A 23,081-nucleotide genomic window follows, 5' to 3' on the forward strand; every position below is an offset into this window, starting at 1 on the left:
CCCCACCTTCCTCAGGTTATTGCGGTGATTCTGAAGCATCATCTCAAAGCATTTTACACCTTCTGGTATAAAACATTTACTCTGTAAGGATGAAGACTTGGTTGTATCAGGGGTGTTATCAGCTTTGGTGTAACCTGTTGAATCCATTTGACTGCTTGGCCTGGAGGGCTTATACAAGAAAGCCTTAGTGTGGGACTGTTCATCTGACTTCACAGACCGACCAGTGCCCACAGAATTCACAGGAGAGTTGAAACTAAAATCATTCCTTTTCGTGTCCACTATCACAGGCATGGTTTTACAACAGACCTTCTTCAACACAAAAGGCAAACTGCACTGTTCATCCTCACTAGTTAGGAGAGGTGCTGTATAATTCCCTTTCTCCTCTTCTGATTCCTGCTCAAAAGCAAAAGTCACACCGACTTTGGGACTTGTAGCTTTTGAATCAGGCACACTGAACAAGGCATCTCTTGTTTCACCATAGCAAGGTTTACTGTAGAATGACAGAGCTGACCTGGATGTCTGACAACTTGGTGAAGAACTTGATGAATATGGAGACTGGAGTCCCTGAGGACTTGGTGACTGACTTGATGAATAAGCGGCCTGGGGTCTTTGAGGACTTGGTGACTGACTTGATGAATAAGCGACCTGGGGTCTCCGAGGACTTGGTGACTGACTTGATGAATAAGCGGACTGACTTGATGAATGAGCACACTGGAGTCTTTGAGGACTTGGTGACTGACTTGATGAATGAGCACACTGGAGTCTCTGAGGACTTGGTGACTGACAAGATGAATGAACACACTGGGGTTGCTGAGGACTTGGTGACTGACTTGATGAATGAGCAGACTGGGGTATCTGAAGACTTGATAAACCACTTGATGAGTGAGTGGCCTGGGGTCTCTGAGGACTTAATAAACGACTTGAATCTATCTTCAGAGGAATTTTCGTTTTAGAAATGCGGTGTTTCGGAACTGTTGTGTCATTGACAGCTACTCTTTGGTCATAATTTGTCTCGTAGGTAACTGAACTTTCCCTGCTTTGGGGATCAATTTTCTCACAGCTAACTGAACTTTTCCCGGCATCCCTCTTGTTGGTTATGGAGCTTTTTCTGTTGTCTGTATGCCCACAGGTACAGGAGTTTTTATGACCAAGGCCTTCAGTGATTGTCCCCTTCATGGGACCCACATGACTGTTGACAGTGCTAGTGGCCACTGGAATTTTCTGACCATTGGAGTCACCTGAAAGATTGTTCCTGCTATAGTCAATGTGGTCATGCAGGCCTTTGAGGGGTATGATTTGAACGAAAGGTCTGTGCTCCCTCTCACACTGTCTCCTAACAGACTGCTCTGAGGTGTCTGGCAAAACAACATTTAGTGTCACAGCAACCAGTATCACATATCAGTAAGTAGGAATCTCATATTAGTAAACCTTACTGTGTCTGAGCAAGTGGAAAATATGAACAAGACAAAGGAGAATGTGGATGATTAATGGGCTGACTACAACACATCTGAGAAGTAACAGAAATCATGCCTCTCATCCCCAAAACACTCCGTCACCATGACAAACCAACCAAACAATACTGGAAGATCACGTCAAACAAAAATTTGGCAAATTGGGCAAAGATAGCACACACACACATGCACACACACACACACACACTTCTTACAGCATTCACGCATGCTGGGCACACAGAGACAGTGTGAGCTAGATAAGTGAAGAGGGAAGTCTAACAGTTACCTTGGTTTTCGAAGTGTCTCTCCAGGTCGCTGTCATTCATGCTGCCCTCCTGGGCCCTCATGGAGTGATAGTTGTGGGCAAAGGTATTGGCGAGATTGGTGCTGTTCTGATCTTCTTCCCCTGGATACGGTGTGGGATTCTGCACACAAACACACAGATCTGATATGACTGGACAGCACTGATATCATGACCTGATATGACAGGCCTACAGCAGTGACTTCATGATCTGATATGACTATGTACAGACATACAGCAGTGACATCATGATCCGATATGAGTATAGACATACAGCAGTGACATCATGATCCGATATGAGTATAGACATACAGCAGTGACATCATGATCTGATATAACTATCTACAGACATACAGCAGTGACATCATGATCCGATATGAGTATAGACATACAGCAGTGACATCATGATCTGATATAACTATCTACAGACATACAGCAGTGACATCATGATCCGATATGAGTATAGACATACAGCAGTGACATCATGATCTGATATGACTATCTACAGACATATAGCAGTGACATCATTACCTGATTATGACCATGTACAGACATACAGCAGTGACATCATGATCTGATATGACTATCTACAGACATATAGCAGTGACATCATGACCTGATTATGACTATGTACAGACATACAGAAGTGACATCATGATCTGATATGAGTATAGACAGACATACAACAGTGACATCATGATCTGATGTGAATGTGGATAGACACATATCAGTGACATAACGATCTGATACCACTATGAACAGACATACAGCAGTGACATCATGACCCAATATGACTGAACAGACATTGGCAATGACATCATGATCTGATATGACTATGTACAGACATCCAGCTGTGACATCATGACCTGATATAACTGTGTCACATAAACACAGCGATGACAACATGATCTGATATGGCTGGTTACAGACACAGAGCCATGACATAATGATCTGAAATGACTGTGGACACAAAAACCAAGCAATGATGTCTACCTGTTCAAAATGGCCTTTAGATGTGATGAAGCACAGTCCTTTGTCTGTCTCCTCCTACCATCTACACTCCCCTTGTGTCCACCCCTCCGCTGGAGTCTTCATGTAATGTGTATGCTTGTTTACCCTGTGTGTGCACACGTGTGTGAGAGTGAGTAGGGCATACTTTGTGACTTTTTTCTTTAACCATTCATATCTGCAATTTGTAGTATTGTATTTGTATTTATAGATTTTGATTTTCACTTGTATGTCCTCATGTGCTCTTGTGTGTACACTGCACTATCGTAGATGTACTGTTTTATGTGAGGCACTCGCACTTAGTTACAGCTCATTTTTTGGGTAGTTTGCGTCATATGGGTACAATATATTGTTAGCATAGCGTGATCTTAAATAGTTGTGGCCACAAAAACAGAGTCATCACATAATGATCCGATGTGACTATGCACATGGAACATGAAGTAGTGACATGATGTGATATGACAGTCACCACACAGGAATGATATCATGATGTGAAATGACCATGTGCACAGACACATAGAAGTCAAATCATAGTATGACAAACATGTACAGACGATGCTGAATGAAACAATCTCAGGACAGATTAACCATTTGTAATGTGCCTAGTTAAATGATGATCAGGTTAATCTAAAATGGCCAATCTTTAAATACTTTTTTTTCAATGTCATGCTTGTTAGAAATACAGCAAGAGAACACAGACTGCTAGAAACACAGCAAGAGAATATAAACTACATAAACTGGGTTCTGGAGGAGAAGCATAAACTGACCAGAAAGACTCAATCCCATGAATATTTACAGTTTTTTTTTATGACCAATAACTAGTCCTCTTTACTTGTGTATCCAGACTGAAATGCACTGATCTGTAAGAAAGCTCTGCATACATCTTCATTAATCCAATGATTTCCAGTCAGATTAAAAAAGATGGAGTGTAGTGCAGTGTAGTGTAGTGTAGTGTAGTGTAGTGTAGTGTTCTAGTGTAGTCTAGTGTAGTGTAGTGTATGCAGAGCTTTCTTACATGTCAGTGCTACACTGCTAGCACACATCTGTAATTGTGACGAAGGTGTTTTGGAGTTGCTCTGAGTCTGTGGAGTAGAGAGGAATTATTTTTTTTAATGTTTTGTATTTTGGATGGTCAGTCGGTTCCCAAATCTGGCAGAGATGTGAACACCCTGCTCCAAAACCGACTCAATCAGTTACCTGCTACGTTTTTGTAGGCGAGTCCAGGCTGTTTACTTCTTTGACATAGTTTAGATCTTTGGATATTGAAAGTTATAAGAAAAACTATGGAGGTAGGTCGGTTGAATTGAAAAATATTTCAGCTTTCTGACATTGATTTTGGTCAAAGAGGTATTGTAAATATGTTTCGGTTGCATTAAAGAATATTTCAGCTTTTTGGTACTGGGTTTGGTTGACAAAGTATTGTGAATGTGCTTTGGAAATCAAGTTGGAGTTGTTTGTCGTGTGGTGTTTTTCGCTGTTGTTGCAGGGAGTGTCCTTGTCATCAGTAACAAAATTTTGCTTTGTCACAAAATAGGGTGAATTTGACAGGGAGCAGAAACTTAGTGGAGATAGTTTATTTCCAGTTCATGGGGAAACTTCTGGTTGTAAATACGTTTTTGTAGCGGAGAGCCTTGGACGGGCTTAATTTTGGTGGTTGGGCCACTGGCAAGCTGAATGCTGATGTGTGAGTCCCTGTTCCACCTTCATTCTTTGTCATGAAGAGGGCAGTGAGAAATAACAAGCCTTGTAAAATTACCCGCTTTGTAGAGGGCACTAAAATGTGTAAAGAAATCTTTTAAACTTACCTGCTTGGCAGAGGGCATTAATGATATGATATGAAAGCCATATAAAATTTCCTACATTGTAAAAGACATTGAAATATGAAAAGAGAGGCTTTATAATTACCTGCTAATTTTGGAAGCAGAGGACATTAAGTTGAGTGTGTTGGATGATTCAAGCAAAGTGATGAGTATGGTGTGAGAAATATAGAGAGTGAGGGAAGAAATAAGTTGATGTGGATATGGTATTTGATAGTGGAGCTGGTGTATATGTCTGAGAAACAGTGAGAATGGGAATGAAAATAGACTTTAGTTTTTGTTGAATATATATATATACATTTTTTTTTTTTTTTTTGGTTGATGTGAACTTGGACCAGAAGCTGCTCAAGAGAAGAAAAGGCTATTTTTTGAGACTCTATTTTGACTGGAGGAGTGATGGTGTTTGATAGGTGAATCTTGTTGTGGAGTGTATGATTATAAACTGTTGATTATTAACCTATAGAAATATGAATATGTTATTAAGATTTGATGAGGACTGAAAATTAATATGTGGAAAAATATCTATGTTTTGTTTTGTTTGTGAAAAAAAGGAACTAATTTGAGTTGGCAAACACTACCAACCATGAAGTGGTCTGATTTTGTACTTGTAACTTGACGAGTACGTGTGGTGTGTGAGAGAGAAAACATGTACATAATGCAGGCTGACAAGTGACATTACACATATGAAATGAGGTTGTGAGAGACATTGGTTGAGCACATTAATTCCGTTACATTCCACATGCATTTGTAACAGTAATAACTACAAAATTACTCAACAAAATGACCATATCAAAACTTATTCTTTATCAACATCACAGAAGACTTCTGTACAATGTTTCTTGATAGTTTACTGCACCCTCTTTCCTCTCGGTTACAAAACATTCCACACTTTCCTGCTCAGCAGCTGTCTATTGCAAAACCAAAGAAAGAATTACAAACTAAATCATCTTATTCATTATTCTGGGACAGTTGAAAATGCCCTGATTTCAAGAGACTTCAAAGACCCATGGGCTTCATGGTTTCCAAAGTGCTTGTCCAAATGAAATGGGAAAAGGTAAAAAATGGCAACGGCCATCACGACAGTGAATTCATATTCACTGTGTCTAGGGCTTGGCACAGGAAGGCCTCTCCTTATGCTGTTTTAACCTTCCCCTACTGAAGTCAGGTACCCATTCACACCTGAGTGAGTGAGGAAAATTGGGGGTAAAGTGCCTTTTGCAAGGACACAACACCATACTAAAACAGGCCCTCGAACCCTAGAACACTGGTCAACACTGGATCAGAAGTCCAACACCTAACCGATTCTGCCACAGTGCCTCTAGGAAACAAGGAAGAGACATTTATTCTACATTACTGACACACTTCAGCAGCAGAACTCTATCAGAACATACTGAAGTATGTAGCCTTAATAGAAAGAGTGCAAAAAGAAAAAAAGAAAAAAAACAACAACAAAAAAACATTTGACACAAAGTCAAGTGTACCCAGGGAAGAACACATAAGCAAAGCATTCAATCCGAAATTGACAGGTGTTGACAGAAATTGTCCAGTCAACACACTGAGCACAACACCAAGCACAAAACTGGTCCATGCACACACACACACACACACACACACACACACACAGTTTCAGTCTCAGTTTCAAGGAGGTGTCAAAGCATACAGACTGACCCACATATGCCATAGCAAATCTGTTTTTAAAAAAACACCAAAAACACCAAGCAAAACACACATCTCCACCACTCTTCTTCACTGTACTTGTCATAACATTTTATTTTAAACAGTGCCTTTCCATGTAAAACAGGCTCACTTGTGCTGTACATTTTAAAGAATAAGAGCAAAACATGCATTAAAGACTAAAATGACAACTTACAAACATAAACCTGCATAGACATCTAACCAAACACTAACAGTAATCTTATAAATGAACACACACACACACACAAAACCATCACACACAACACTCAACATACATATAAATCATCACAGTAACTAAATGATAAAATCAAATCACAACACCTATGCCACAATACTTAAAATGTTAAATATCAGTAACATTATATTGTACTTATATGGTGCAAACCCACCATAGGTGGGCTCTCAGCGCCTCACATGAAACAGTACAATATACAATAGTGTGTTATACAAAATAAGAGCACATAAATACCATATCCCAATACCTAAAACCCAGTCTGAATACCCCCAGGGTCCTCACCACTGACCTGGGCCTGTGGCAGTGTGGGGTGGTAGTCGATGGCTGTGTCGGAGGCACAGTCCAAGCGCGTCATGGACCTCTTCAGCAGACTGGTGCACTTCAGGGCCAGCTCCAGGGCATCCATCCAGCACTTCCCTGAAAACAGTCACACCCCATTCACCCACACTGTGCTGTCTGAACCAACAGTACACACACCACAACACCACAACCACAGAACAAAGACCACCTCCTCCACCCACACCACTGTCTGAAGGACCAACAACACACACAACACCACAACACAGAACACAGATGACCTCCTCCGCCCACACCACTGTCTGAAGGAACATTGTTATGGTACTGTATTGTATTACAAAGCCTGCAAGTGTATTGTTTTCCAATCAGTGGATTTTTTCACAGAATTTTACCAGGGACAGCCCATTAATTTTGCTGCCGTGGGTTTCTTTTACATGTGTTATGTGCATGCTATACACGGGACCTCTGTTTACTTTCTCATCTAAATGATGCACACAATATACAATGTTTACAGAGTAGCCATACAAACACACTCACACACACCCTTCCTCCCCAATTCCACTCCCCTCCAAACACACACACACACATACACATGAATACACCCTTCTCACATCACTTCAAAATGAAGCATTAAATGAAACATGAACACACACAAGTCCCACACAGGGAGTCAGACAGGCAACCACGTAACAGCGGACACAAAGCACAGACCCACACATTTCAGGCCAGTCACCCTGACACAAAGCACACACACATTTCAGGCCAGTCACCCTGACACAAAGCACAGACCCACACATTTCAGGCCAGTCACCCTGACACAAAGCACACACACATTTCAGGCCAGTCACCCTGACACAAAGAACAGACCCACACATTTCAGGCCAGTCACCCTGACACAAAGCACAGACCAACACATTTCAGGCTAGTGAGCCTGACAAAAAGCACACACACACATTTCAGGCCAGTCATCCTGATACAAAGAACAGACCCACACATTTCAGGCCAGTCACCCTGACACAAAGAACAGACCCACACATTTCAGGCCAGTTACCTTGACACAAAGAACAGACCCACACATTGTAGGCCAGTCACCCTGACACAAAGAACAGACCCACACATTTCAGGCCAGTTACGCTGACACAAAGAACAGACCCACACATTTCAGGCCAGTCACCCTGACACAAAGAACAGACCCACACATTTCAGGCCAGTTACCCTGACACAAAGAACAGACCCACACATTGCAGGCCAGTCATCCTGACACAAAGAACAGACCTACACATTTCAGGACAGTCACCCTGACACAAAGCACAGACCCACACATTTCAGGCCAGTCACCCTGACACAAAGCACAGACCCACACATTGCAGACCAGTCCCCAATCACCTGCAGACTCTGAGGGAGCCCTGAAGATGCAGTAAGAGTAGGGCAGGGGCTGCACAAAGGCTCCAATCGTTTCTCCCTTTGGACCCTGCAAAGAAGGAAACAAAACAGGGAATGAACAAACGCAATAGAAAGCCCTGTGAAACAAAAGCACACACATACAGAGGTTTGTAAAACACAAAGAAGCATACAAACACAACAGAGATTTCTGAATTACAAAAAAACAGGCATACATAGTTTGGCTAAGCACAAACATACACAGTTCTGTGAAATATAAACATAGTTTTGTACACATTAAACAAACAAACATAGTTATGTAAACCATAAACAAATACATAGGATTCTCTAAACCATAAAAATATATAGTTCTCAAAATCATAACATAATTCTAAAAACATAATGAAAGACAAAGAGTTCTCTAAGCCATAAACAAAGAGATTCTTATAAACCATAAACAAACATACAAATTTACATAAAAAGCAAATGTATACAATGATGCAGTTCTTTAAGAAATAAACATCTTACTTCCATGAAACATCATAAAGAAAGAAACAGGTCTTCAGACCAAACATTAACTTTTTTCTTTAATAAAACAGAAACATTCTGAGATATATGAAACATGATTTACAGAACAAAGGTCTACTGACCAAACATATGCAGTTCCATAGACTATACACAAGCTCTTGATAGCCCATTAGTCAACCAATTCACCAGTCTACTATTTAGTTTTCCACTTGTCAATCCACCAGTCCATCATTTAGAAGTAAACTTGTAAACCAATCCACTGGTCCACAACAGTAATAGCTTATCAACCAATTCATCATTCTGTCACTCAACTGTCCACTTGTCTAACAATCTGCCAGTCAATCACTTAGAAATACATTCATCAACCAATCTACCACTTGTCAGTCAATTCATTTGTCCATTATCGAGAAGTCCACTGGTCACCAATCAACCAGTCCAACATATATTGTCCATTAGTCACACCATTCCACCATCTTGTAGTCCACAAGTCAACAATCCACCATTTTGTTGACCACTAGCTGACTAATCTATCAATCCACTGTTTATAAGTCCACTAGTCACCCAATCCACCATTTAGTAGTCCACAAATCAGTCCATCATTTATAAGTCAGTCTATCCACACACTTATTATAATAAATGATACAAATACTAATCATAATAATAAGATAAAATAAAAAATAACAATCATATTAACAATCACATTACTATTGCCCTATTAAACCTCTCAAACCAGTTTACAATCATACATCGATCAGATATAATGCACACACAACACTCTCTAGTCAGCCAGTCCAATGTTTTGTAGTGCACTAGTCAGCCAATCCACCTTCCTGCTGTCCATTAGTCAACTAATCCACCCTTAAACAGTCCACCAGTCAGCCAATCCACCCTTTTGCTGTCCATTAGTCAGCTAATCCACCCTTTAACAGTCCACCAGTCAACCAATCCACCCTTTTGCTGTCTATTAGTCAACTAATCCACCCTTAAACAGTCCACCAGTCAGCCAATCCACCCTTTTGCTGTCCATTAGTCAGCTAATCCACCCTTTAACAGTCCGCAATCCACCCATTACCAGTCCACCAGTCAATCAATCCACCCACTACCAGTCCAACAGTCTACCAATCCACCCATTACCAGTCCAGCCAACCAATCCACCCACTATCAGTCCACCAGCCAACCAATCCACCCACTACCAGCCCACCAATCCACCAATTACCTTTCTACCAGCGAGCCAATTCACCCATTACCAGTCCACCAGTCAGCCAATCCACCCATTACCATTCCACCAGCCAGCCAATCCACCCATTACCAGTCCAGCCAACCAATCCATCCATTACCATTCCACCAGCCAGCCAATTCACCCATTACCATTCCACCACCCAACCAATCCACCCATTACCAGTCCACCGGTCAGCCAATCCACCCACCAGTCCAGCCAACCAATCCACCCATTACCAGTCCACCAGTCAGCCAATCCACCCACTACCAGTCCAGCCAACCAATCCACCCATTACCAGTCCACAAGTCAGCCAATCCACCTGCCAACCAATCCACCCATTACCAGTCCAGCCAACCAATCCACCCATTAGCAGTCCAGTCAAGCAATCCACCCATTACCAGTCCACAAGTCAACCAATCCACCCAGTAGAAGTCCACCAGTCAGCCAATCCATATTTTATCAGTCCAGTCAACCAATCCACCCATTAGCAGTCCACAAGTCAGCCAATCCACCCATTACAAGTCCAGTCAGCCAATCCACCCATTACCAGTCCAGTCAACCAATCCAACCATGACCAGTCCAGTCAACCAATCCACCCATTAGAAGTCCAGTCCAGTCAACCAATCCACTCATTAGCAGTCCACAAGTCAACCAGTCCACCCAGTAGAAGTTCACCAGTCAGCCAATTCACCCATTACCAGTCCAGTCAACCAATCCACCAATTATCAGTCCAGTCAACCAATCCACCCATTAGCAGTCCACAAGTCAACCAATCCACCCAGTAGAAGTCCACTAGTCAACCAATTCACCCATTACCAGTCCAGTCAACCAATCCACCCATTAGCAGTCCACAAGTCAACCAATCCACCCAGTAGAGCCAGTCAGCCAATCCACAAACCCAGCCAATCAATCCACCACCACTGAGGAGTCTGCCATGCAGACCAACATGAGCGAGGACATGTACCCACCATTTAAGCAATACTGATATCTTTGTCCAACACAATTTTAAAAAATGCATCCTGTCCATGTTATGTGTGTATGTGTGTGCTAGACATCAAGTGAGTTGGACAAGTTGTGTTATGTCAGTTTTAAGTTTGCATAAACTGATTTGTTGTATTATTTCATCATTTACAGTTTATGAAGTGGGTTTTTTTTTAATGTTAAGTATTTTCAGCTCCATTTTAGAAAAAGTGCTGAATAAGAGTTCATTGCCTTTATTGATAATAATAATAACAATGATGGTGATGATGATGATGATGATAATAATAACAACAATAACAATAATAATAGTGTTAATTTTGTTGTAAATATTTTGTTGTTGATGTTGCTGTTGTTATAACTATTATCATCATTATTACTATCAGTAATCATTGTAGCAGTAGTAGTAGCAGCAGTAGTATTTACCCGTGTGGCCCATACGGACTGGTCCAGGGAGTGGAAGAGTTTGAAGCAGAAGCCATCTTTTTTGGAGGGCCTCTCCAGTAACTGACAGGTGTTTAGCAGAATGGTGCCCACCCACTGGCTGCCCTGCAACCACACACACACACAGACACTGGACACTAATGGTCAGCCTTAATGATGGCATTGATACACACACACACACCTATACATGTATGGATGCTCTGTGTGACACTGGGCGCTGGTGATGATCTTTCATGACACCATCAATGCACACACACATAATAATCATACATGTATGACTGCCTTGCTACCACACATACACAGAAACACAGGACACTGGTGGTCAGCTTAATTGATGGGATTGATGCATGCACACCTACACATATATGGCTACCCTGCTACCATACACACAGATACACTGGACACTAGTGGCCAGCTTTTATGATGGCATTGCATGCACGTATATAAATATGCATGTATGGATGCTCTGCTACCACACACAGAGAGACACTGGACACTGGGTGGTCAGCTTTAATGATGGCATCGATGCAAACACGCCTATGCATGTATGGCTGCCCTTCTGCCACAAACACACACAGACACTTAACAATCATGGTCAGCTTTAATGCCACCGAATCATCAATGCACACTCATATGGATGCTCTGCTACCACACACACAGAGACAGTGGACACTAGTGGCAAGCTTTAACTCATTGGAGAACAACGTGCCGAAGTGCAAGATCCGACAGATATCCTTTTTTTTTTTTAACCCCATACACTCAGCAGTGTTCAATTAATGGGAAACTAATCAGACTTCTTGAGGGACCAGTCTTGGAAAAACTCCGTTCTTTCCCTTTGACCGTGAATCGTATGACCGGGTCAAAGGTCAGCTCTTACAGAGCAAAGATGGCGGCCCAGCGAACATACTCTCTGCATGAGGCGGTCGAACTTGTGACATAAGAAGGATCAGACATTTAATGTGACCTCCTAAACACTGGTAATGAATTCTCTGATGATTTTTCTGATGATGATGACATTCAGTTAGTACCAGATGATGATTTTGAAAGTGATGACGAAACTTTGCTGATTGACCCCTACGATGCTGAGACAGAAATCGACAGTGACGCAAGTGGCAGCCATACTGCAGGACAAGATGACTTGATGACTGTAGATATTGATGATGAGGAACAAGAATACATGTATGAGTGGGTAAAAAACCTGACAGACTTCCCACTGGCTGCACCTTTCACTGGGACCCTTGAACTCTAACAGACTTTCCAGACACACCCACTCCTGTTGAGGTGAGTGTGTTTACAATTTGATATTGTTGTTACTTTATTTCTTGTGTAAATAATGTTGATTTTTACAACTTTTAATGAATAATTTGTATAGATTAATGTAAAATTATCATTTTCTGTGTGTACACTTATCAAATTGTGTGTGTGTGTGGGTGTCTGTGCAATGGGTGTGTCAGTGTATTATGCGTGGGCGTGTCTGTGCATGTGTGTTATTTATACTGTCACTCCTGAATTATTATGCATGTGTATATGCTGTGTAATATTACTGATGTTTATTTTGCTTTTTTTTTTCCCAAAATACATGCAAAAGCTTTTCTTCTTTTTTTCTCCTTTTTTTCTTGACAGCACTGTCTGTTACAGAAATTCAAAACACTTTACATGCATGAGGAGGAGATCTGAAAAACGCAGGGAGACCGAGGCCAGGCAGTCACTGGCCTGCTAACATTCCACCCACCAAGGAACAGCAGACCAGGGAAACACAGACAGGGTGTTTTCCTGCCAAACTGAAAGCACAAGGAGCGTCACATCAACAACTGAAAAATGCCAAAAAAATCCACCACAATCAGATGCAAACAGTGTAAATTGCCCCTCTGTGCTGTTCCATGCTTTGAAGTGTTTCACACAGTCAAGGACTACAGCAGGTAACGAGTTAGCTGCAGCAGTAATGTGTAAACAGGGGGTTTTTTTGGTTTGTTTTCAAGTGATGGTTTTGTAGGGTTTTGTTTTCTGTTTTTCCAGTGTTGTGATCTTTTATATATTTTTTAACAGTTTCTTGTGCAACATATAACTTCAAACTGATTCATAAGAATCAGGGAACTTTACTGTGTGAAAAATTCATCTTATTCTTCTGTGTGGATTAGCTGATGGATATGACATGCCTGGTGAGTACAGTATACCTATTTTTCAATTTTTTTCTGTTTTTCAGTATTTAGTGACATAATTTAAAATATTAAAAAAAAAAATTAGCAGCAGGTAATGAAAAAACTGTTTTAAAATCTTAAAAGAAGAGATAGAAAACTTTCTAGTGATACATAATTTGTATGTCTTTGTCTCTGTGTGAAAATATGTTGAATTTTTCAAATATGACCAAAATAGCCTGTCACAGCAAACTACATGAACTATTCAACTACGTCTCCATAGAGTTAATGATGGCATCAATGCACACCTACCTATACATATATGGATTGCTCTGCTACCACACACAGACAATGGACACTACTGGTCAGCCTTCATGATGGCATCGATGCACAAAAACATATATGTCACGTGACTGGTAAAGGTTGAGGACCCATCTACAACCCGACTGGCCCTGCACAATCTAATTAAAGAAAATTTAAGAAAAATGGGTCTCCGGATCCTCGCACGCTCAATTAAGTGCAGCCAACACCAAGAATTCATACACAATATAAAACTTTATTCACTCACTCACACAGACATACTGACAACCGAAACAGCAGTGAGGCCTTAACAACTATTTCCCTTAATCCCCCCCCCCCCCCCCCCCCCCCCCCCCCCACCCCCTCCAAATCTTACTAACCTGCTACCCATAATTCGCATCACTATATGAACCGTCTTTTTCAAGTATAAAGAGAAAATTAAAAAAACATACAAAACAAAACACAACAATCGCTAGAACTCACACACACTGAACCCCTCTTGTGGTGTGTGGTTCGTCCGTCGGGATCGACGAGGACCATCTAGTCATCCTGGGGGTGGGTGGGTTGGGCTCTGTGGGTGCGCAGATGACTGGTCAGGCCAATCCGCACCCGGAAGGTTCTGACGCAGTGTGGACAGGGGATGGTGGCGGCTGCCGGTGATCTGGCATGCGAAGTACATGGCCTGCCCAGCGCAGCTGGGCCTGCATCAAGATGGTGTAGATGCTGGCCAAGTTTGCACGAGTGAGCACCTCTGTGTCAGGGATCTTCTCTTGCCACTTTATGCCGAGAAGTTTTCTGAGGCTGGTGATGTGAAAGTGGTTCAGCTTTTTGGCGTGGCGTTTGTAGACCGTCCATGATTCACATCCATAGAGCAGTGTGGTGAGAACTATGGCTTTGTATACTTTGAGCTTCGTCTCCAGGGTGATGCCTCTCCTGTTCCAAACGTTCTTGTGGAGTCTGCGAGCAGCGCTGGCTTTGGCGAGCCTGGCATTCACCTCGTCGTCGATGACAACTGTTCGAGAGAGTGTACTGCTCAGGTATGTGAACTTGTCCACTGCGTTCAGTCATTGCCCGTTGATGATGTTTGGTTCAACGTAAGGCTTTCCTGGAGCTGGCTGGTGCATCACCTCAGTCTTCTTTGTGCTGATTGTGAGGCCAAAGTTGTCACAGGCAGCAGAGAACTTGTCAACACTGTGTTGCATGTCAGCTTCGGAGGCAGTGTTGAGAGCGCAGTCATCAGCAAACAGGAAGTCGTTGACGCTGTCTGTCCTCACCTTGGTTTTTGCTTGAAGCCTCCTGAGGTTAAAGAGTGAACCATCTGTGCGGTACCTGATGCCAATGCCTACGTCAGCGTCTCTGAAGGCATCTGTCAGCATGGCTGAAAACATGAGATTGAACAGGGTGGGGGCAAGAACACACCCTTGCTTGACTCCGTTGGAGACAGGGAATGGTTCTGAAGTCTCTCCGTTGTCTTGGACTCGGGCCAGCATCCCATCGTGTAGTTGCCGTATGATGGTGATGAACTTTCTGGGACATCCGTACTTCGCCATGATTCTCCAAAGGCCATCTCTGCTAACAGTATCGAAGGCCTTGGTCAGATCGACATAGGTGGAGTAAAGGTTGGCGTTCTGTTCCTGACACTTCTCCTGGAACAAACACCATGTCGATAGTCCCACGTTCTTTCCGGAAGCCACACTGGCTCTCTGGTAGGAGACCTTGCTCAAGGTGCGCTATGAGACGGTTGAGTAGCACTCTGGCCAGAGTCTTGCCTGCGACGGACAGCAGGGATTTTCCACGATGGTTGTCACAGGCCTGACGATTTCCTTTGCGCTTGTACAGGTGTATGATGGAAGCGTCTTTGAAGTCCTGTGGAACTGCCTCATGCTGCCAGATGAGCTGGAACAGCTGATGAAGCTTCTCAGTCAGCGCCATACCACCTTCTTTGTAGACCTCAGCAGGAATGGAGTCTGAGCCAGGGGCTTTGCCATTGGACAGCAGACGGATAGCTTTCTGGGTCTCCTCCAAAGTTGGAATGGCATCCAATGACTCACTGACTGGCACCTGGGGGAGTCGGTCGATGGCTTCATCATTGATGGTGGAGGGGCGGTTCAGTACACTGTCAAAGTGTTCAGCCCATCTCTCAAGGATCCCGTCCTTGTCAGTGATCAGGGTAGAACCATCAGCACTGAGGAGTGCAGCAGATCCGGAGGTGGTGGGACTGTAGACTTCTTTCAGGCCGTTATGGAAGTTCTTCATGTCATTCCTGTCTGCAAAGCCCTGGATCTCAACTTTGTTGCTCTACCAGGAATCCTGCATCTGCCGCAGCTTCAGCTGGATGGTGCTGCATGCGCTCTTCAGTATGTCTTTCTTTGACTGTGACTTGGGATCTTCAATGGGGGCTCTGTAGGCTTGGCGTTTGTCTTCTAGCAGCTGCTTGATCTCAGTGCAGTTCTCATCAAACCAGTCTTTGTGCTTCCTGACAGAAGGCCCCAGGCACTCCATGGCAGTGTTGTATACCGTCTCATGCAGTGTGCCCCATGCTGCCTCCACATTCTGGTTGTCCAGCACAGTGGACTCAAGGCGTTCCTCCAGGGTGTCAGCAAAGCTCTGCTTGATGTTGTCTAGCTCCAGCTTGTTGACATTCAGGCGTTTGAGTGCTTTCATGCCCTGAGGCCGTCTCTTGGGTTGGATGCGGAGGTTGAGCTTGGAGACGATAAGGTGGTGGTCTGTCCAGCACTCGGTGCCGCACATGGCCCTCGTGACTCGTACGTCCTGCCTGTCCCTCTTCCTGACAATGACAAAGTCGATGAGATGCCAATGCCCAGAGCGAGGATGCATCCATGACATCCTGTTACGGGTAGGGAGGCAGAAGATGGTGTTTGTGATAAGAAGGTCGTGCTCAGCACATGTCTGGAGAAGTAGTTGGCCATTGCTGTTACAGTTACCAACCCCATGCTTCCCAATCACTCCTTCCCAGGAGGTGCTGTTACAACCAACTCTCGCGTTAAAGTCACCAAGAATGATGAGCTTGTCTGTGTTGGGAACAGTGGTGATGACAGCGTTCAGGTCCTCGTAGAACTTGTCCTTGATCTCATCTGGGTTGGTCATGGTGGGCGCATAGGCGCTGACAATGGTGGTAAACTTCTTCCCGTTGCATATAGGGAGTTTCATCGTCATCAGGCGATCATTCACTCCTTTCGGGGGGCCAGCCAGCTTGCCAACAAGGGTTGTCTTCACTGCAAAGCCAACTCCAGCCTCACGTCTCTCTTCAGGTCCGCGACCACTCCAAAAGAAAGTGTAGCCCGCGCCTCGCTCACAGAGTTCACCTTACTTCTGCCAGTCTGGTCTCACTTAAGGCAGCGATGTCGATGTTGTACCTGGCTAATTCACTCGCAATGAGTGCTGTGCGTCTCTGTGGTCTGGATGAGTCCGCACATTCCATGTGGCAATGGTCAATGGGGTGCTCCTTGTTTTCTTCTTTCTTTCCTTTGTGTGTCGACCACTTGAGTAGGGTCCCCGTCATCCGCAGTATGCTGACTAGGGTGGTGTGGAGCAGGCAATGTTTAGGGCACCTTTTCTAGCCCCTTCCTCATGCCATGGAGGTGAGCAGTGCTGTCCTGAAGAGGGCTGCTCAGTCGCTCAGGGGGCTGCTGATCTCCATCGCTGCTCCAGTCGGTGAAAAACGACCCTATGGCCTGAGCCGCCTGTGTGCAGGTCCGCGGCTACGACTGCCAGTGTACCCACACCTGTCGCTTCGTCGCTCGCCTGTCGCCACAGGGCTTGGGGAAAATGATGGCATGGGATGAAGGATGACTGATGACTTGCGCGATGACTTTGTTTATAGTGAGGAGGAGTTGCGCACCGTCGACCTCACTCTCTTGTCCGAGACCATCTGTATCCAGTGGCAAGACGAGGTCAAGACGACTGGAGATGGAAACGGATGCAGTGGATGACCAGGATGTCCTATGTGCCTCATCCTGCCCTCAGCACTCCACAGTACTGCGTTCACACATGCACACCCATGTCTGGTTCACGTTGGTTCTGAGCCCGATGGTCCAATCCACGGACAAACCTCCGGCAACCACCAAGAGTCCCAATCCCCATGCAGACAGGCCATGCACTGAGATCATCCAGCAAGGCAGCAGTCTATCCCCATGCCCATCAGGGACACTCCAGCGACAAACCAGAGGAAAACTCGGGCACCAGGGAAGGCTGCAGGCGCCCAGGAAAACGGTGGAGGCTCGGGGAGGTGGGTTGCAAGAATCAAGGAAAACCACGGGTACCCGGGGAACCTGCCGGAACCCCTCAGAACTTTCCGGAATTGCCTGACTTCGGAGCTCAAGAGCTCGTGAGGGAAAAAAACATAAGGGAGATTAAATCCCTGGAACTGGAACGCAGTTCCAGACCTCCTGGTCGGACATGGACCCAGAATATGCAGTGGTACTGGAGGTCCCAAAATCGAACTGAATCAGAAAAAAACTCACACTCCAAAATGAATGGAGCAGGACTAGAAAAGAAACAACCTCTCCCTGACTGGGTGCAACTGCCAGTGACTGAAGCATCTTCCGATGCCCACGACATCAGGTGAGTTTTTGATTATCAGACCTGTAGCTCAGCTTAATAACGTGCAGGTATACATGCACGAGAAAAAGAAAACAACAACCTGAGCTGACCACAAGGGATGGAAGGAACACACTCATGCGCGCGTACACATGCACACACACATGCACGCACGCACAGAAAGAAAGAAAGAAAAAAAAACACGAAAATCATGACGTATTCGAGGGGTCAAGTTGACCAAAATTCCCTTTCTTCCGTCACTACACTGTCGCATGCGAATATATATATATATATATATATGGTTGCCTTGCCATCACACACACATAGAGACAATGCACATTAAGGTCCCTTTAACATACACACAAAAGCACATGCAGACATACATGCATACACCATCACACACACACATACACAAACACACATGCACACACACACACATCCAAAGAGCACCCGTTGTGGAAAGCCATAAAAGTGAAGACTACAACTACACACACACGCATGCACAAACACCCCCCCCCCCCCACACACACACACACAAAAACAACCACAACCAAACACCCACACCCACACACACAGTGAGTGTGAGTTAGGAGTATCAGATCAGCACGGCATCACACATACAAGCACACATACACATGCATACAATTACACACAAATTTTATATACATTTTTTATCACATATGTTTATCAAGATTAATGACAGTCCCCTCTATTCTTCTCTCTGTTCACTGCACATGTATTCTAAGTATAAAATGCTCATGTCTAAACAGATGCAGTGCCAAACCTATTTTGCCGGTTTACCACAAGCATATGTGTTTACATTCCTTCATCTATGGTTTCATGGCAGCTGAATTATAATTTTGATAACGTTGTCTCTGTCTCTCAGTTCACACACACACACACACACACACACACACACACAAACTAATCATTCACAGTCAACGGGAGGTCAGGGTCTTTGTGTATGCTTCTGTGTGTGTGTGTGTGTGTGTGTGTGTGTTTGTCTTGTGTTTGTGTGTGTATGTGTGTGTGTGTGGGGGGGGGGGGGTGGGGAGGGGGGGGGTGCATGCATTGCTGAACATCCTGAAATGAGTCCAATAAAGCATTCAACTCATAAAGCATGTGAAGCATTCTATTCTTACCTCATATGTCTCATTTTACATTCAGCTCTTACTTAAAGCAACATAAACTCAATCCCAAGACACCATAACACACCAGAGAACACTGTGATCTCATGATGACATACCACATCCATTTACATGACAGACAAAATTACTAGAAATCAAATATTAAAATTAAATGAAAAAAAATTAACTAAACAGTATGTCAACATTTTGCTTTTTATTTCTGCTAACTAATACTGTTCATGAAAAACTACATGCATAACAGAGGTTTTCAAAACTTTGATGAGCCCTTATAAAAAATTAAAAAAAACATACCAAATTTAAAAAAATCAAAAATAAATATGTAAAATGTAAAACATTATGTTCCTATTTTTGTAAACTTTGAGCCCTTTTACAAAATGTACTGGCTCACAAAATGGTCCTGGATTAAAGAAACAAGTAAATAAATAATAATGCAAAACATATAAAGAAAGTATTAATTCCTTGCTGTCCTGCAAACCATGTGTTGATAAGCACCTTTGCACTTCACTGGGATACGACCAGCTGACACTGGTTAGCATTTGTCACACATTTTCCAAAAGAAGCCCAATGGTTAAAGGGAAATCATGGCTGAGAGCTTGGAAAACTGGAACATTGCCCCTTAAAGTGTGTCACTTCCTGTTTAACATTGGAGACTGATCAAGGTTGTCTGCAAATATCATAGGTTGAAACTGTAGCCTGACCTTTGGTGGCATTGTTTGTTATTTAAACTACAAGTAATCTTTACCTGTTACAGGCCTGCCATTGAATACCTTACATGTCACAAAATGTCCCTTCCCCACCCCATGAAAAGAGAACATATTCCAATAATCTCAAAACCGTATCCTTTGTATGACATGCTTCGCTCTGGGGACTATTCTTCTGAGTTATAACAATAGTGTGTCACAAGAAATCACAGCATGAGTGAAAGATGTCTTCAAAAAGTTAAGTTAATGTCTTTTACTTTCAGCATCTCTAGAAACATTCAGTTCTTACTTCATGTGTGACACAAACAAAGTGTGACACAAAGTATTCAGCTCTTACTTCGTGTGTGATACAAAGTGTGACCCAAGTCTTCAGCTCTTACTTCATGTGTGATACAAAGTGTGAGACAAAGTATTCACCACTTAGTCTTATGTCATGTGTGACACAAAGTGTGACACAAAGCATTCAGCTCTTATGTCATGTGTGAAACAAAGCATTTAGGTATAAATGCATCAAAACGCAAACACACACAGACACAAATCCAACACTTGTTTGGTCCCACAACTGATTCAACATGCACATTACCTTTTTCAATACTTAATACCAATACCCCTGTAATACTTACATCAATAACCTCCAGCCTTGCACAAAGTCTTACTTCAAGTAAGGCAGTAAGCATACTATATACTAACCAGAATGTGCGCCTTGAAGCACACCTATGGTACCATTCTGAGACTGGCCCAAAACAGACAAGAGTGGTGGTTTTTCCTTGCTGCAGTACATGCCAGAGGCCATAATGGGTAGTAATAAAATATATGACACAGAATGAACCAAAAAATGTATAAATAAAGGTTAAACAAAACAAAGTGAACAACACTGACAACCAGTACTTGTGCTGTTGCCCCACCCCACCATAGTCATTCAGACGAGACAATAAACTGAGGTCCCGTGTATAGCATGCGTTTAGCGAACACAAAAACAACACACAACAACAACAAAAAGGGTTGTCCCTGGCAAAATTCTGGAGAAAAATCCACTCTGACAGGAAAACAAATACTCTTGCAGGCAGACAAAACAAAGGTGACACTCTCACTGTTGTAACACACTCTTCCTGGAGAGAGCAACCCAAAATTCACACAGACAAAATCTGCTGTGACAAAAGAGAACCAGTAATACAACACAGTACCTTGTGCTTATCACTCTTGTAGAGGATGAGGAGGCCAGGCTTGAGGACGCACCAGAGCTTCGTCCAAGACTTGAGGGTGCCCCGCACCTTGAGCCAGTCACCCAGCAGCACCACGGCTGGGTCTGTGATGGTGCTCAGCAGTTCTTTGGCTGCCTCCTTCTTCTGACTGCGGTACGTCTGCTTCTGGGCCTGCAAGCCAGCGACCTCGTCAGGAACAATCGTGGTCAGCTTTTTTTTTCTTCTTTCTTTATCATGAATAAAGAAGTCATCATTTATTCATTTATATATTCATTTATTTTCTTTAGAACAAACAACTGTTTTGAGCTCTCTTTCTTCTTCTTCTCGTTCGTCAGATGGACACCCCAGTCTCTGCGATGAAGGCAGCTGTATGCTGCAGGTCTTCAACACAGTTACAGAGCTCCCGGTTCACCAGTATTCTTTCAACAGAGATGTTATTTGATTGAATGTACCCAATACTGACTTCAGCTGAGCAAACACTGATAACACAAAATCTAGTCTTTGTTTTGTGGCTGGAAGAAATGAGTCCCATCTTGATCGATGGGAATCTTGAAAGGAGGGTAAAAACTTGCAACAAAGAAAGTAATTATACAGATATATTCCTATGTGCTTCTCTAAGCCTGAAAGTAATCAAGGTGATTTTGTTATTTTTCTTTTTAAGCCTGCACGCACGCACACACACACACACACACACACACACCCTACACACATACTAACACAAATACCTTCAACAGCTTCTACAATCTACACACCACACACACACAAGCACACACACACACACCACCAGCTCCCATGGCATACATGCACACACTTACGCAAACTCACACACTACCACACTTTTGCCACGGCGATTACACACATCTACAGGCTTAGCAAATGGGGTGGAAAACTGTAACATGTTGTTCAGTCTAAGGTATTTGGGAAGGCCCGGAAAGATTCTGACCTATTTTGAAAAAAATCTGCACATCATTGGTCTGGAGATGATGACAATATTCCTTTGATGTTAATACATGAAACACACTGTACCTGCAGGAAAGAAAGAAAAACAAGCAGATTATCTAAGAGATAGATGTAAGAGACAGAGAGAAGTGGGAAGTGGGGAGGAGAAACGCATTGAGTGGTGACAGCACCGACCTTATAAGCATCTCTCTTGGAATGTTTGTCAAAGAAGACTGGCATGGATGGTTCTGTGGTCCCTCCTCCGAAAACGCCTTTATCTGGCGTTGTCTGAAATAAAGCACATACCACTGTGCATAGTCACTGTGCAAACAGCACGGATATACCACTGTGTGTAGTTTGAAAGAAAGCACATACCAGTGTGCAGTCTGAAAAACAGCATGAACACACCACTGTGTGAAGGAAAGCACATACCACTGTGCATAGTCTTAGTGTGTAGTCTGAAATAAAGCAAATAACACAATGCAATGATGAAATAAAACACACGCACATATATATAACATGGTGTATCTGAAAGAACGCACATATACAACTGTGTAATGTCAGAAAGGGAAAAAAAACAACAACATGCATATACCACTGTGTGTAGCCTGAAAGAAAGCACATATCGGGTGTCCTAAAAAAGTGAACCGCTTTTTGATAAGTATTTTCTCAGTGATAGAGAAACCAAATTCATTGAAAAGTTTCACACAGTAACCTTAGGGTATCATCAACAAGTCTGCAAA

General features: G+C 43.2%; 1 protein-coding gene across 3 annotated transcripts in view; it reads right to left on the reverse strand.

Annotated features, from left to right (window-relative positions):
• Positions 1–23,081, reverse strand: part of LOC143286918 (oxysterol-binding protein-related protein 8-like) — an 82,324-nt gene that overhangs the window by 33,515 nt on the left and 25,728 nt on the right. For all 3 annotated transcript variants that reach the window (XM_076594867.1, XM_076594869.1, XM_076594868.1), the window contains 6 exons: positions 22,534–22,626; positions 21,382–21,570; positions 11,336–11,458; positions 8,191–8,275; positions 6,797–6,924; positions 1,738–1,876 (listed from right to left, as the gene is read on the reverse strand). In XM_076594867.1, the coding sequence (XP_076450982.1) occupies positions 1,738–1,876; positions 6,797–6,924; positions 8,191–8,275; positions 11,336–11,458; positions 21,382–21,570; positions 22,534–22,626 (757 nt within the window). The remainder of the gene's footprint in view (positions 1–1,737; positions 1,877–6,796; positions 6,925–8,190; positions 8,276–11,335; positions 11,459–21,381; positions 21,571–22,533; positions 22,627–23,081) is intronic.

This window comes from Babylonia areolata, chromosome 10 (assembly GCF_041734735.1).
Source record: "Babylonia areolata isolate BAREFJ2019XMU chromosome 10, ASM4173473v1, whole genome shotgun sequence".
Lineage (NCBI taxonomy): Eukaryota > Metazoa > Mollusca > Gastropoda > Neogastropoda > Buccinidae > Babylonia > Babylonia areolata.